The sequence below is a fragment of the Phalacrocorax carbo genome, chromosome 9 (genome assembly GCF_963921805.1).
Source record: "Phalacrocorax carbo chromosome 9, bPhaCar2.1, whole genome shotgun sequence".
NCBI classification, from domain to species: Eukaryota; Metazoa; Chordata; class Aves; order Suliformes; family Phalacrocoracidae; genus Phalacrocorax; species Phalacrocorax carbo.
In genome coordinates, this window is record NC_087521.1 from 21,779,050 (window position 1) to 21,793,069 (window position 14,020).

General features: G+C 42.5%; 1 protein-coding gene across 4 annotated transcripts; it reads right to left on the reverse strand.

Moving 5' to 3' along the window:
* Nucleotides 1-3,498: 3,498 nt before the first annotated feature.
* LOC104053139 (alpha-1-antitrypsin) lies at nucleotides 3,499-13,174 on the reverse strand. Of its 4 annotated transcripts, XM_064460667.1 has the most exons (6): nucleotides 13,108-13,154; nucleotides 12,456-12,570; nucleotides 7,555-8,220; nucleotides 6,300-6,570; nucleotides 4,359-4,506; nucleotides 3,499-3,744 (listed from the first exon to the last, which is right to left on the reverse strand). In XM_064460667.1, exons 3-6 carry the CDS (start codon nucleotides 8,201-8,203, stop codon nucleotides 3,541-3,543), a joined length of 1,272 nt encoding a protein of 423 aa, XP_064316737.1. In that variant the 5' UTR covers nucleotides 8,204-8,220; nucleotides 12,456-12,570; nucleotides 13,108-13,154; the 3' UTR covers nucleotides 3,499-3,540. The 4 variants fall into 4 exon arrangements, with proteins under 4 accessions (XP_064316737.1, XP_064316736.1, XP_064316739.1 ...); XM_064460666.1 differs by lacking the exon at nucleotides 12,456-12,570 and having other exon boundaries at nucleotides 13,108-13,174; XM_064460669.1 differs by lacking the exons at nucleotides 12,456-12,570; nucleotides 13,108-13,154 and adding an exon at nucleotides 12,200-12,428.
* Between the last annotated feature and the right edge of the window lie 846 nt (nucleotides 13,175-14,020).

Here is a 14,020-nt window from a genome sequence, read left to right on the forward strand (position 1 = left end):
GAAAAAATTAGACAAATTAGGTGAGAGCACCTGATTGCTGGATAATTACTGTTACAAACAAAAAAGCTAAAACAAAATGCCAGGCAGGGCAGGACAAGTCCAAGCAAAGCCTGACAAATGCAGAGACCCCAGGCCTGCACTGTTAGTTTAAGAGAAAACAGGTAGCTGTGTTAGAATCAACAACACTGATGTATTCACAAGGCTAAAGGTTATGCTGATCCATGACTTTCTTCATGCTGAACAAGAGCTATTAGATTACACCTGCCTGAAGTGTAGATGGGGAGTTTCTCCCTTGAACTCCTCTTTGCAGCAGGGCTGAAGGACATGGGGTGGGAAGTGAGGGGAGTTTTGGTTCCCTTCCTCCAGGTACAGCCTTGGACAATGGTGAGAAAAGTGCAAAAGGTACCCCAGATGCCTCCTTCCAGAAACAGTGTGTGAGCTGGGGAGGCTGTTGCAGCCGTGGGACATGGTACTTGGAGCACCTGAAGGCTGTTGGGCTGCAGCCAATTGCATGGCCGTGGAGCAGTCAATGAAACAGGGCTTTCTGCCTGGCCATGGGACAACCAGGTTGCCCAAAGCTGGGATCACCACAAGCGCAGCTGTGAGTCCCATCCCTATGCCCATTAGCTGTGTCAGCTGTGTCAGCAGCTAATGAACCTGGTCATTAATTGCTCCCGAGATGCGTCTCTGCCTCATTTATAACCACATGTTGCCCATTGCACTAAATGGGAATAGCTTGGGTGCCTGAAGCCCTGCCTTTTTGCCCAGCCTTTCCCGCTCTGCCGTAAGCGCCCTTGAGGTGATCTGCAGGAGGTTCTTGGGAAGGAGGAGAGCAGGACTTGCTGGTGGGGCAGGCACTACAGCCAAGCCAGCAGTGTCCACCTTCCACACAAACGAACGGCGCTGGTGGTGGGAGGGATAAAATGTTAGCCTGCAGGAGGAGGAGTGGGAGGCTGTGAAAAATATCTGGTGGGGAGAGGAAATTAGAAGAATGAGTGTAATAAGGAAAATCTGTTTGGCGTTGCTTGCAGCAGCAATGGCAGGATTAGGAGAGTAGGACTTGGTGGATGGGGGGAGAGATGAGAATGGGCCACATAACAAATGGTGCAGCACAGCATGGACGTAGGCAGGGAGCAAGCTGTCTGCTGCTCTTTTGTGCTAAGTGTGTTGCCTGCTTCTTTTTCAACACTGTCTCTGGCAAATCCTGCAGTGGAAAATCACAGCATGATGTCAGTATACCAGGAGCAAGTCTGGCAGACAGCTCCCGGACGCAGATCTTGGCATTTGCAGGAAATCCCTCATGGGAACAACAGGCACCCCTTGTTGCCACCGCTGTGTGTTTCCATGGCTGGCTCGCAGGTGACACCTCACCTGCTGTCCCTGCAACCGCCCCAACATGTCTTACAAACACAGAGAGATCATATAGGAGATGCAGCAAGAGGGGAAGCACAAGCTGTGGAGCGCCAGTTCTGTGTGGCAGCATGTTTGTCCCTGCACCTCCCTCCTACAGCCCTGGGGGCTCGTTTTCCTGAAATATGGGAGGGAAACGGAATTCCCACATCCTGCTTCTGAATGGGGCATGTGTCTGTGAGAGCACCAAGGTATTGAGGGTAGGAAAGAAAGGAGTCTCCTTCCCAAACTATGGATTAACATCCTACAAAAGCTGATGTAGCTGATGTGAGGGATTCTCTTGGTCTTTGAATTTCTCTCAGAACCACATGGGGACAACCTAGTCTCCATGTACTCCAAAATGGTTTACAAGGGAGTGAGCAATATTTAGTCTTGCAGCCACCACAGGTTCCTGCATCTGGGACCTCTGTTTCTTCCACATTTCTTGATGTATACTGAGGATCACTCTACTAAAATAAATTGTGTCAGTTTTTTAACCAGTACAAATTGGTGCAACTCTAGGTTATTCAATACATAGCTAAGGATCTCACCTCTTTGAGCTCGCTCATCCCTAAAGGGTTTACTGTTGCTTTGCTGAATGCCCATTCAGCAGCAGTTAACAGTAGGAGTGATAACGGCTAAGACTGACATTATCAATGCTGCAATGTGCAGTTGTATTTCAGGTAGACAAGAAACCTGTACAGTCAGATAAGATACCTTATGAATTATCGCTGTGTGGACGTCGGGCCACAAAGCCACCCAAACAGATGGAGGTGAGTGCAGGAAGGAGCCAGGAGGATAATGTAGAGCATGTGCATCTCTTTCACTGACATTCCTGCTGTTGATGCTTGTAATTTGTTCATACGTTTGTCTGTACGGAGACTGTGTCTAGTCAAAAAACACCGTCAAACATCATGCATGAGGGTTAACAGGAGCTTTTTACTAGGAGCACAGAGCAGAAAGGGGGCTTTCCTTTTGACTGTGAAAGGGGAGGCAGTGCTTTGCACCAAACTGATAAAATTACACTTGCTTTTAATTTCACAGAGGGCACACAAGACCTTGCTGAGGCTGTGTTATCTTCCCAAGCCATTTGACTTCTCCCGACACCATTCCTGATGCCATGACCCCATTTCATCTCCTTCCAAAAAACACAGCTGTAGGGAAGAAAGGGCCAAGTGTCCTCTTTCTGGTACCTGTTGCCAAGACAGGTCTGTTGAAAGTGGTTAGCAGCCAGCCCTCAAGCTGTCCTATGTCCTACCTGGGTGCCTGCTACCACCCCCTGGGTCAGGAGATCTGCTTATTGGGTGCTCCCTGTCTACTTTGTTCGCTGTAAAAGGACAGCACTTGAAATATCTACAATTTTCTAGACCCTCATTACACATTTTCCACAAATCTCAGCTGACAGTATGCTTGTGTAATTGCCATCAACATACCTCACCTGCCTATCCAGAACATCCTTCTTCTGACCACTGGTGGATACGTGTATGAGAAGTCAGCTACTCACATGGGCTATCTAAGTCTGTCGAACGGGCAATACATGGTTAAAAGTCTTCAGGTTCAAGAGCAGATTTGTTCCTCCTGCTATGTTTTGAGCTGCAAGAAACTCAGGAATATTGCTGCTAGGTTAATGTTAAAAGTGATAAAATCTTTCTGGTGGAGAAAGGAGATTTCTTTCTCTGTTGAAGAGAGCTTTTCACATTCCCAGTACTGTCTTCATTAGAAGCTTCAGTCTCCCATGACCCTGCATTGTTGATCCAACTCTTCTCAACTCTTGTTTACTTACTTATGGTAAATTACAACCACTTCTTCTTTGTTTGCAAGTGTGTTAATCATTTTATCCGCTATTCTGGCTGACAACCATCTATTAAGCAGGAGTCTTCCATTATAATACAAATGTCTTTTAATGCTGGCAAATCTTAGGTTTTTCCTTGGCTTTCAGTCAAGTAAAAAAGGCATTCTTAGCTAGATGAATTTAAAACTTTTTCCTTGCTTCCTTTCAAGGAATTGTCATGGTCAATACCAGTAGTTTTTTATAATGGCATAGAATAAAAACTCTTGCTAAAAAGGAACCATACACTAAGCTGGCACAAATGGAAATAAATCATGCCATGCAGTTTCACATCATCTTTAATGAGTAATAGCAAGCAGAATTCATATGTCACTTAAGCTAGTAATAGTCGGGTTAACTATTTTTCCTATGAAGAGCGTACTGTTTGTATCTCTGTCAAAAATCAGCATGAGGAAGGGATGGTTGAATTCAATGGTTGCAGGAAGAGACATTGTCATTTCACCAGCAGTTGCTGTTGCTGCCTCAGTACCTCTCTCATCAACATCCAGAGCAGCCTTATGAACAACCTAGGAAGAAAGAAAACAGACAGTCATTCTGGGCACGAACAGCCACCTAAGAAATGAATCAGACCCTTTTCAAGCCGCCCTGCTTTGGAGCGTCCACTGAGAAGCGAGCAGGGGCAGCAGAGATGTGAGCTGTGGTGTTGTAGTCATGGCTGCTTTAAATGAGGACCAAGATGGAGCTACACAAATGTCCTCAAAAAAAAAGTCCCAGGCTATTTTTCCTGTCCCAAACACTGGATGAAGGATGGTGGCTCCAATTGTAAGAGCTTGTCTGCACCTCCAAAACTGAGTCTCCAGGGTGGGAGGACAGTCTGACCAGGACCATTAGTTGCTCTCCTCAAGAAACTGGAGGTTGATGTTCCTCTCATGTTCCAGATACTCCCCCAAGTGATATCAGCTGATAGGAGTCAGAAAAAACATATGTGCAGCAAAGTAAGCTGATTACCACTGTAACTGAGGGCCAAAAGCCTCTTGTAAGCTTGCAGCCTGAGGTCAGGGTGAGCCCAGCTGCTGGGAAGCTGGGAGCTGTATTTAGCTGGTGTTTCTGGATGCTACCACAGAGTGGTTTTCCTGCATGTTCATGAAAGAAAGGAAAGGGCTGACAGCCACAGGCTTACTTTAGAAAGCTTCAGCTCCAGGGTGCCGGTGATGCCAGAGAGATCTGCCTGGTCTGTGAACACATCCACAATTCCCATCTTGCTAAGGATGTTTTTTATTTCATAGTTCCCGGAAATAGAAAATTTGGGGAAGTAGAGGTTCACCAGCCTGTTAGGTAGAAGAAAAACACAGAAGGTGGTGAGAAGGATCTTTGACCAAGGTAAACAATGGTGAGAAAGCTGTGTAATTCCCATGAGTGACAAACCCCAGGGGGCTGGACCGGCCCTGAGTGTACAATGAGCGCCAATTCAGTTGCTGGTGCTTTTCATGGTGATACAGGCACTATCATTATTATTATTAATAATAATTATATCATCTATCTGGTGCTTTTCTTCAGCAAATCTGAGAGCACTCTGCACAGGAGGACAGTAATGAGAGCCCCTTTTTATAGCCAGAGAAGAAGAGGTGCAGAGGTGACAGCCCACGTTGCTCAAGCAGGTAGAGACCTGAAGTACAACACAGAGTCTTCTGGGGGAAAATTATGGCAAACAGCAGCACTTCAAAGCAAAGCTGTGTTTTTGGCATAGCTGTGGCATTTGGCATGGCTCCAGAGAAGGTCTGTGCCTGGCTGCTGGTGCCTTTGGACACACCCTGTCCTCTAATCATCTCCCTCCTGTGGGCTGGCCACAACTGAGTTTGTCTTTGACTGTAAGCTATCTGTAGGCAGCTCCTGCTTAGTATGCATTCTGTTGGATTTCTCTTCAGGCACTGTCCAGGGATCCTCAGAGCCTCCAAGTCACCTACTGTAGTGATTGCCCTTAAGGTAGCTCAAGCATTTTGCTGACTCACCCAGATATAGCTTAGGTGGAAAAATGGACAGGATCTAAACCCCACTGCTGTAGCCTTTATGTGATACTGCCCAGTGCTCTGGAAGATGATGGGACCAAGTGTATTAGCACTGGCATCAACATAATAGAAGAACTGAAGCTGCCATTTGGTTCTCACAGCCTCTCCCATGAAGAACTTATTCCTATGTTGATCTTCAAGGAACTTGCACCAAGAATTCATTTAGATAAGGATTTTCCTGATTTTGCTGCTGAGAATTATACATTTTTCTTTTTCATATTTGAGGTATCATGTTATTAGCTCATATCCGATTTGCTACCCATTATGTTTTTATTAACTGTGCTGGCATTTCTATAATAATGCACTAAGAATCATGGGTGTGAACTGTACAGCCTTATTAGTTGTGAATCAGGGCAGAACTTGGTAAATTAGGCATGTATTAACTTGATGTTACTCATCTACTGGTGCTAAGATCTCCTCCCTCCCAGACAAACAGGGTTGTAAAGCGTGTTAGCTGATGTCAGTGTCAATGGTAGGAGGTAACAGAACCCCATTAGATTTTTATGGTTTCAAAAACAAAATGCCAGAAAATCAGGACACGCACAATTAATCACTAGCCTGTTCTAACAACCACTTTGTGTTGCAATGGTTCTTGTAAGGAAGATATTTGTGTAGGACATATTATGTATGTATGTGTTACTACAAACCGTTTAAGTTATGGTTTAAGGTTTAGACCTATTTCTGAGTCACAGTGTATCAGTGACATATGAGGGGTAAAACACATTAGCTGAAACTTCAGTATAGGAGATTTGCCTTAGAATTGCCACCTTCCCACTCAGCCAATGGACTGTTTTAGAAACACCAGTCTAGGCTTGCTATTCGGGACTCCTGAGAGCTCACCAGGATGGTCTCTGTTCTGGTGGGGGAAGCAGCAAGTCCCTCAGGCATCAACAAGAGAATAGTTAAATACTAACCAGCTGCAAGATTTTTACAGCCAGGGCACACAAGCCAAAAATAACACACCCAGTTCCCAGAATCAGCAAGTTCATAGTTTTTGCATTCCCAAAAAAGACTATAAATCTAGGTGCCACTACAACTGACAGGCAGAAGATTACCTCTGGAAGAGATGGTCTGACCATTGCTGGATGGTTTCCTTGACCAGAGTTTGCTCTAACTGCTTCATTTTCCCTTTTGCTGGCAGAACCAGAAATGCAGTAGCGGTCCCATTATAATGAAGCCGTACCACAGTGCATGACAGCTCCTCATCAAAATAGAAGTCGAATCTGCCCATCTGGTGCATCATAGGGACTTTCACGGTTGTTTCAGCATCCACAAAGAAATCCCTTTCTTTGGTATGCTCTGGTTTAAATGGATTTTCCCAGTTGCCTGACATAGAGAAGGAGAATGCAACTGAATATCCCATGTCCCATCTCTCAAATTGAATTATGTACAACTAGTAATAATATTCACCCATTCATCCATTTTTTAAATTCAGAATTTTCAAACATAACTTTTTAAAATGTACATCACAGTAAGGCAAGAATCTTTTACCTGGCCAAAAGTGTGTATTAAGTTCCAATTTTACTTTATTTTTCAGATGCCAATAATGAACTAATTAGGCATTTTCTTTGTACCTACCATTACTTTTCTGTTCAGGTCATCTATGTGGCCTTTCTGAAAGTTGTTGTTTAAGGGCTTAACTGACATCATCTGTGTACTCATATACCATATGCATTTAATTTCTATTGACTTTAATCATAAGCCTCAGTTTGTAGATAAAATTAATGTAGGATCTCATATCTGAGCTCTGTTGTGTGAGGCTTAAGAGCGCATCATCTAATGCATAAAAATGCACCATGTTTCCACTTTGTTCTTTAAAATGTCCTCTCCTGTTCATCAATAGCTTCTTCCATGTATAAATATGTTAGTGTATATATATAAAGGACTGATAGGAAAAAAACCTGAGTACTTACTAAAATTAGACCATTGAATCATGCACACTTTTAAAGAGAGGCATTAAAAGAATTAGGTCACGCATGCTTCTCAGGGCCTTCATTGAAAATTAGAAGATCATGGGGCAATTGGAGCTACCAGTAAACTCATGATAGCAAGCTGCACAGGAGGCTGTGGCTTGGAGCAGATCTCCTGTGGCTGCCACAGAGAGAACCAAGCCTGTGCGGGCCCCAGCTACCTCCCCGTGCTGAGCAGGGTCCTGACACCTCTCCACCACCTCCAATATGCCATTAGGGGCTCTTCTGGCCCAGCAAAGAGCATTTGAAATTTTCCCCAAAGTGATTTCCAAATGAGATAGCTGATGTTAGATCAGTTGATAAGAATGAATAATAAGAATGTGAATCCTAGAGGACTTACCTTTAAAGAAAACAAAGCTAGCCAGAAGCATTACAGTCTGTTGATCCATGTTCTTGACCAAATCAGTAATTTTCCCATGTGTTTTTCTCTCTGTATAATCATTGATCTGCTTCTCAGTCTCTGTGGGATTGTTAAAGTCAGCAGTAAAAACCTCCAGCTGATACAGAGATTTGGCATCATCTAAAAACCTTTTTAGAGGTTTCAGCTTCTCTGTTAGAAAGATGGTATTCCCCATGTTGAGCTGGACCCCGCTCCCGGGATGGCTCAGCATGTGCAAAAGGTTGTGGAAGCCTTCATGTATCTCTTTCTCCTGAATCTCTGTAAGGTTGAAGGCAAGTCCTTCCAGGATCTGAGTCTGAGTGGCTGATCTAGCCCCTAGGGCCAGCATCGCAAATGCAATGGAGATGCTTACAGGAGAGAAGATAATGTTCTTATTAGGTGCCTCCAGTGTAATCTTGTTAAAAAATTGAAATGCAAAGTCAGCATTGTTTGGCACTAGTTTGAGGCAAGCGATCGCTTCACTTCCATGATGTATATGGTGTATAGGTTCATTTGAATTATGTCCATTGGGGTGCGTGGGTGGGAGCTGACCATGGGCAACAGTATGAAGCCCAGCCAGTAACAAACTTATGTAGAATGTCATCTTCATCTTCTTGTATTAAATTCCTATGGAAAAAAGGAGATGCTGTTACTAAGGTAAGTAAATTAATTAACTAGAAATAGTTTTTCTGCCGTTCCCGCTGAATAAGAAATCTTATGTCTTTCTTTTGTCCTCAGTTTCCATGTTCTCCAACTCTTGCCAGATTTTTTTTTTTATTATTATTTTCCCAGGTCTCCTGGCAAGTCTCTGCCAACTCTTGCTGCTGCCCTCACCCTAAATACCTGCAAAGGCAAAATTCAGCATGGATTAGCTGAATACACAGCACCCTCAGCAGGCCGGAGAATGGAGCATATCCCATGAGAAAACACACCATGGCTAAGCACTGGGGAGCTGCAATACTACTGTGCTTTTAACATTAATGGTCTAAGGTAATTCCTGGAAAGCACATCACAGAAGTCTGGGTGTTTTGTGAGTAAAGGAAGAAAGAGGAAATTCATGCATGTGGGCAGCAATCAATAGCTACATACAAACGGAATTTGAGCAAACAGGCATGAAGGAAATTTTAAATAAATTTTTGGTCAGATTGATAAGGCACCATACTTCAAGAGAGGACAAATGGTGGCAGCTGTTTTTCAGTAGCAAACTGAATATAAAGCCCTATGTGTCTAAGGAATAGGTGCTCTTTCTTTCTGAATAAAAATGATGTAATGCTTTAAATAAGAACCTGAAGTCTCTTAATAGACAAAACAAACCTTTGGAGTGGGTTCATTTTCAGCACAGCAGGAGTCAATGTCATTAACAAAAACAAGGCCTTATTTATATCAGATGCTCTACTAGTCAAAGGCAATACATTTATCTTAACCTTTTATGCCTTTGCAGAGCTGACACTCTGTACTGTGTAAGCTCTTACAAAAGGACCTTGGAAATGTGGATGTGAATGTCCCAGTGGGCCTCATTTCTGAGGAGGAATCTAGGGCAAAGAGATGGTGAGAGAGTTCCAAAGAGTTTGGGGAGATAATGAGCCAGGTGTACTAAAACTTGTGCGAGGGGAGGCATATTAAACCAACTACCACTTTCTGTGCTGGCATGATTCACCTTGAGAGACTGTTGTCAGAAAGTGCTATGCTCATAGTCCTTCTTTCTCCATAACATCGGAGGGAGCAATTTGCATTGGTAGTTGAATATCCAGTTATAGTTAGACCTGCATAAGAATGACAAAACATTTCTGAGCTATAATCAAATATTCAAACACTTAAGTGTTTGATATAAGTATTTTTAAAACACAGGCCTGTTTGCAGTAACACTTCCTGTGTTATTGATGAATAGAAGAACCAAAAGCGTTCTTGGTAACAAAATATTCAGTTACTGTGCACAGTGGTTTTAAATTATAGTTTGGCCTTCTCTTCTGATTTTGACATTGAAATGATACTTCTCAATATATCTAGCTACTTGTAACTCAACATAAGAACTCCAGTTCTGAATATTTAAAATCAGATATCGGTGAGCCAAGGTATTAGTCAGACTTTGAAAAGAAATCAACTCCCAAAGAAAAGCATCATAGCTAAGCCTAATGTATTTCCATATATCCAGCAGGTTGATTCAGAAGCTGCCTCTGGATAAATTATTTACTGTGAACTATTTACTCAGCTGCAGTCATAATTTGTTAAGAATAACATGAATACCAAAGAATGAAACATTTCATTTTAAATATAAGTCACCACCTGTTCCCTATCTCATCACATTTAATATTTATTACAAAACACAGCAGATAGATGGACTTTTCTATGCACACATTGAACTGCCAATTTCTATTTATTTGGAATGCAAAGTAGACATGGAATTTAACTGAATTGGCCTCAAAATTATGGATAATGGATATAACATGGTTTTGCTCGACGGGTTCTGTAAAATATCAGTTACAGTATTCTGAAGGATTTTTTCCTAGTCTGATATTTTTGCTCTATGTAGTTATGACATGTTTGCATTTTGTGGTTAATTTATGTACTTTCATGGAATTAATTTCACTCTATTACAGCTCTGAATTCACAGACAATTAAATACAATCTGAATCTGAATCATCCATCTGTTCTTCAGTACTGGCCAATCACGAACAGTCAAGACTCATGAGTCAGCCCTCACAAAAACCTTGATAATAGTTGATTTTAAAATCATAAGATTATAAAAGACTCAGAAGCTGCAGTATGTAGAGGTCTTTTATTGTTTAAGCCTTGAACATACAAGTGGCCCACTCTATTAGGCCCTTCTTTGAAATGTAAAGGTACTTTTATAATATAATTTGCATCCTGTAAACCTTTAGAATATGATTGGAAATTGTTACTTCATACTTAATATTTACTATTCCATTTGATATTATTGTGGTTTCTAGGTTAGCAAGTGATCAGCCAGTGATAAACTGACTACAGAGACCCTTTCGGTATGAAGTAGGAGATGCAGATCCTCATGTGGCCTTAATGATTGAGGGATTTTCCTATCAAGCATAATTGCTAACAATGTATCAAAGAGGAAAGAGCCGAGAACCTCTGCTAAAAAGCCCATAGGGAATCAGCCCCCTATCTGAAGTGGCTATTTTTTCAGGAAGCTTCCTATCTTAAGACCTTTACTCATATAATCTCCAGAAAAACAGTTTGTCCATAACCATGGGAGTAATAGTGAAAAACTCTTCAATTTTAATTCTAAAGTGCCACTGACTTGTTTGATAGCCTGGAAGGAAGCCCATTTGACTCTCTACCCCTTTTCTTCTCTTTGGCTATGTTATGCAATGATAATATGTTTGTGGTATTCAAGAAAATGTTGCTTTCATGAAGAGCCTTCAATCAAACCAGACAATGGCACAAAAGCATTCCAACACCTGGAGGAAAGTGTTCCTTTGAGCAATTTATCTGTAATAGATTTGGTGATAACACTTGTTGAATATATTACCTCTTCCCTATCACACAATCTTCCCTACCATGCAACCCAGAATGGCAGTACTTATTTTGGACAGGATATCCTAGAAAGAAAATGGAGAAAACTGGAATGAGCTGAAGTCACCCTAGAATAATTCCACCAGAAGAGCTGGAAGTGAGCTGGACTAAGTTTCCTGACTGACAGAACTTGTTTCTTTGTGGATGTAGCTAATTTGTCACTTTAGGGCTGATTTTTATCTCTGCGATTTGGAGACACAATTCTGAAGAAAATTTTCTGCCTTTAGAGTCCTGTGCAATAGTCCAGGAGATGAAATTCATCCTGTGCTACTCCCATAAGAGGTCATCACTGATAATCTCATTTTAGACAACATGAAAATTTGCAGTGCTCAAAAACTTATGCAGGCATGAAATAGAAAAGCTGTTTGCTCACCAGATGGTGCTGCTTCCCTCCCGATTGCTTCTAAATGAGGCAATCTAAGAAATCTGTTTCCTGAAAGCTGCACTGTGAGGGCACCAAGCACATCAAGACATGGCTGCACCTCCACCACTGGTGTCTGCTCAACTAATCTCAGCTATTCACAGCTATACCCAAAAAATCACTCAAGCACACAAGAAAGTCACAAAAGAAAGGCTTGACTAGTCCCACCTGTGTGTGAGAAAAAGACCACAGAAGCCTACTCTCCAGGACTGCCTACTCACAAGAGCACCACAAACTCACACGTGCTTTCCTGGCTGGTCTGAAAGCTCTCTGCATACGTCACTGTAAGTGCCTGGACATGCTCAGGAGCTTTCCCAGACTGATCAGCTAGACATTTACTTCTCTTGTGATTTGGTTTTGATGCCTCTGCCTGAGGCCCCTGACAAGACTGCAAGCACAAGCCAAGGACATTGGATTCTGCAGAGAAAACAACTGCTGTGAGTATTTCATTAAAAGTAATACTTTTTGCAGCAGAAACATGGAAGTGAAGTTTGCACTGCCCTTTAGAAATGTATGTGACAGTTCACAGAGCTGTTCCCAGAGTCATCTATCTTCTGTAAGACAGCTTAGCATTGGAGAACTCACTGGGGAAGCGCACCCTCCAAGAGTGGCATCACCCACTTCTGGGCTTCCTTTTACCTGGAAATGGGTGAACAGATGCTCTCACTCTTCTACCAGGCCACCATCAGTATTTGATGTTGAACCTGAGTTGCTGCACCTATTCAGGGATGAAGCATCACTGAGGTCAGAGGATAAAAAAAGAAGATAAAAAAGAATGAGTGCAGTGGATAGGGCAGCCAGATGGGACAGAGGAGATTTTCTTCTTTATGGAAAGCAGCAGCAGTCCCAAGAACAGACTGAACCAGGTTCCCAGTTTCTACTTTCCAGTGTGTACCTGACCACTGCTCAGTCTCTAGCTCCATGAACATGTTGGCTTCATTGTGATCGTAACTCCCCCAAGCATGTGGAGAACAACATTTTCTCTCCTTCCCTCTCAGTGATCCTGTAATCTGATTAAAGCAGTTGTAAGATTTCTCATCTAAAAGAGAAGCAGACCTTAGATATCCCATTCCCTAAGCAAAGATATTTCTTGTAGACCTTGAATATAAAAATCAGCAGAACTACTTAAAAAGGGTCAACAATACATTAAAAAAAACCTCAAAGCACTCAGGCTTTTAATAGAGCAAAGCCTATTTTCTCTAGCAGGAGGTACATCTGGGAAAGACCTATTTTTAGGAGCTTAGGATTTGCTGGCTCCAGAGATTGCCTTACTTCCCTGCAAGGCAACTCGACACCCCACTCTGGCTTTTAGATTCTTACTTGTCCTACCAGCCACCCAACAGCATGCAGGCAACTCCATGCCTAAATTGTGATGCCTATGCCCTTTATATCCAGCTGACTCAATAAAAGCCTCTTTATCACTGGAACAGTTGCTAAGACAGATTTCAGTACAAGATACAACCCTAGGAAAGACTTAAAATCAATTGCATGCAGCAAGCGGATACTCTTTTGAAGTCTCTATAGGAACCAAAAAAATCACTACTTACAGTGGCTTCCAAGGACCCTGCTGTCTTCACTAGGACTACCCTGCAGCTCCCTCTCTTATTTATACTGTTAGATAGCATTATGAAAGCAAAGTGTCCTCTAGAAAACATTAACCAGGGCAGACAAGTGTTATTACTTTAGGTATGGTGCAGAGTAAACAGTGAAGACAATTTTTGGGGGGAGGCACCTGATTTTTGCTGTATATGCATGGCAGAACCCTGCCTTTGCTTACAACAGTCATAAGAGTCCTCTTGCATTTCTGCAGAGCCTCCTGCTGGGAATTCAGCCCCTCACTCTAGCAAATATTTCACATGCATCATTAACTTCCGTAGATTGCATGAATTCATACACTAGAAGTAGTGAAATGAGCAAAATTAAACGCATGCATAATACTAGACAAGAGCCTAAGGAAAAGATAACTGGATGCATGCTGCAGCCACATCTCATCTTAGTATTTTGCACAGAGATATTTTGCTTCCTCTACACCAGACTTTTAATAGCTTTTATTCCACTATTTTTTAATTATCTACATTGCCATTAATAAGGGCCAATTTCTGGGGACATCACTAGTAAACTTAAAATTAAAGCAGTAGTACTGATGTTTGTAGTGGCTGAGGGTTGCTATAGGGATGGTGACATGATGGCAGAGATGGGCACTCAGGAGTCCATGGTACCCCGCATGCCCTGGCCAGATTGGTGTCACCTGGTACCTCACACAGAAATGGATTGAAGGATAAACTGTCGCCCTGTGCTCTGCAAGCATGGGCTGGCACAAGGTGCAGGTACTGCTGAAATACAAGCAAGGCGGTGTCAGGCTGGTACACCAGAGCATGCTCTCACATAGAGATGGACATATGTGGTTAGGCCACCTGTGGTTTACATGATGCCTCCTTAAAGCTAAGGTCTATGCAGGAG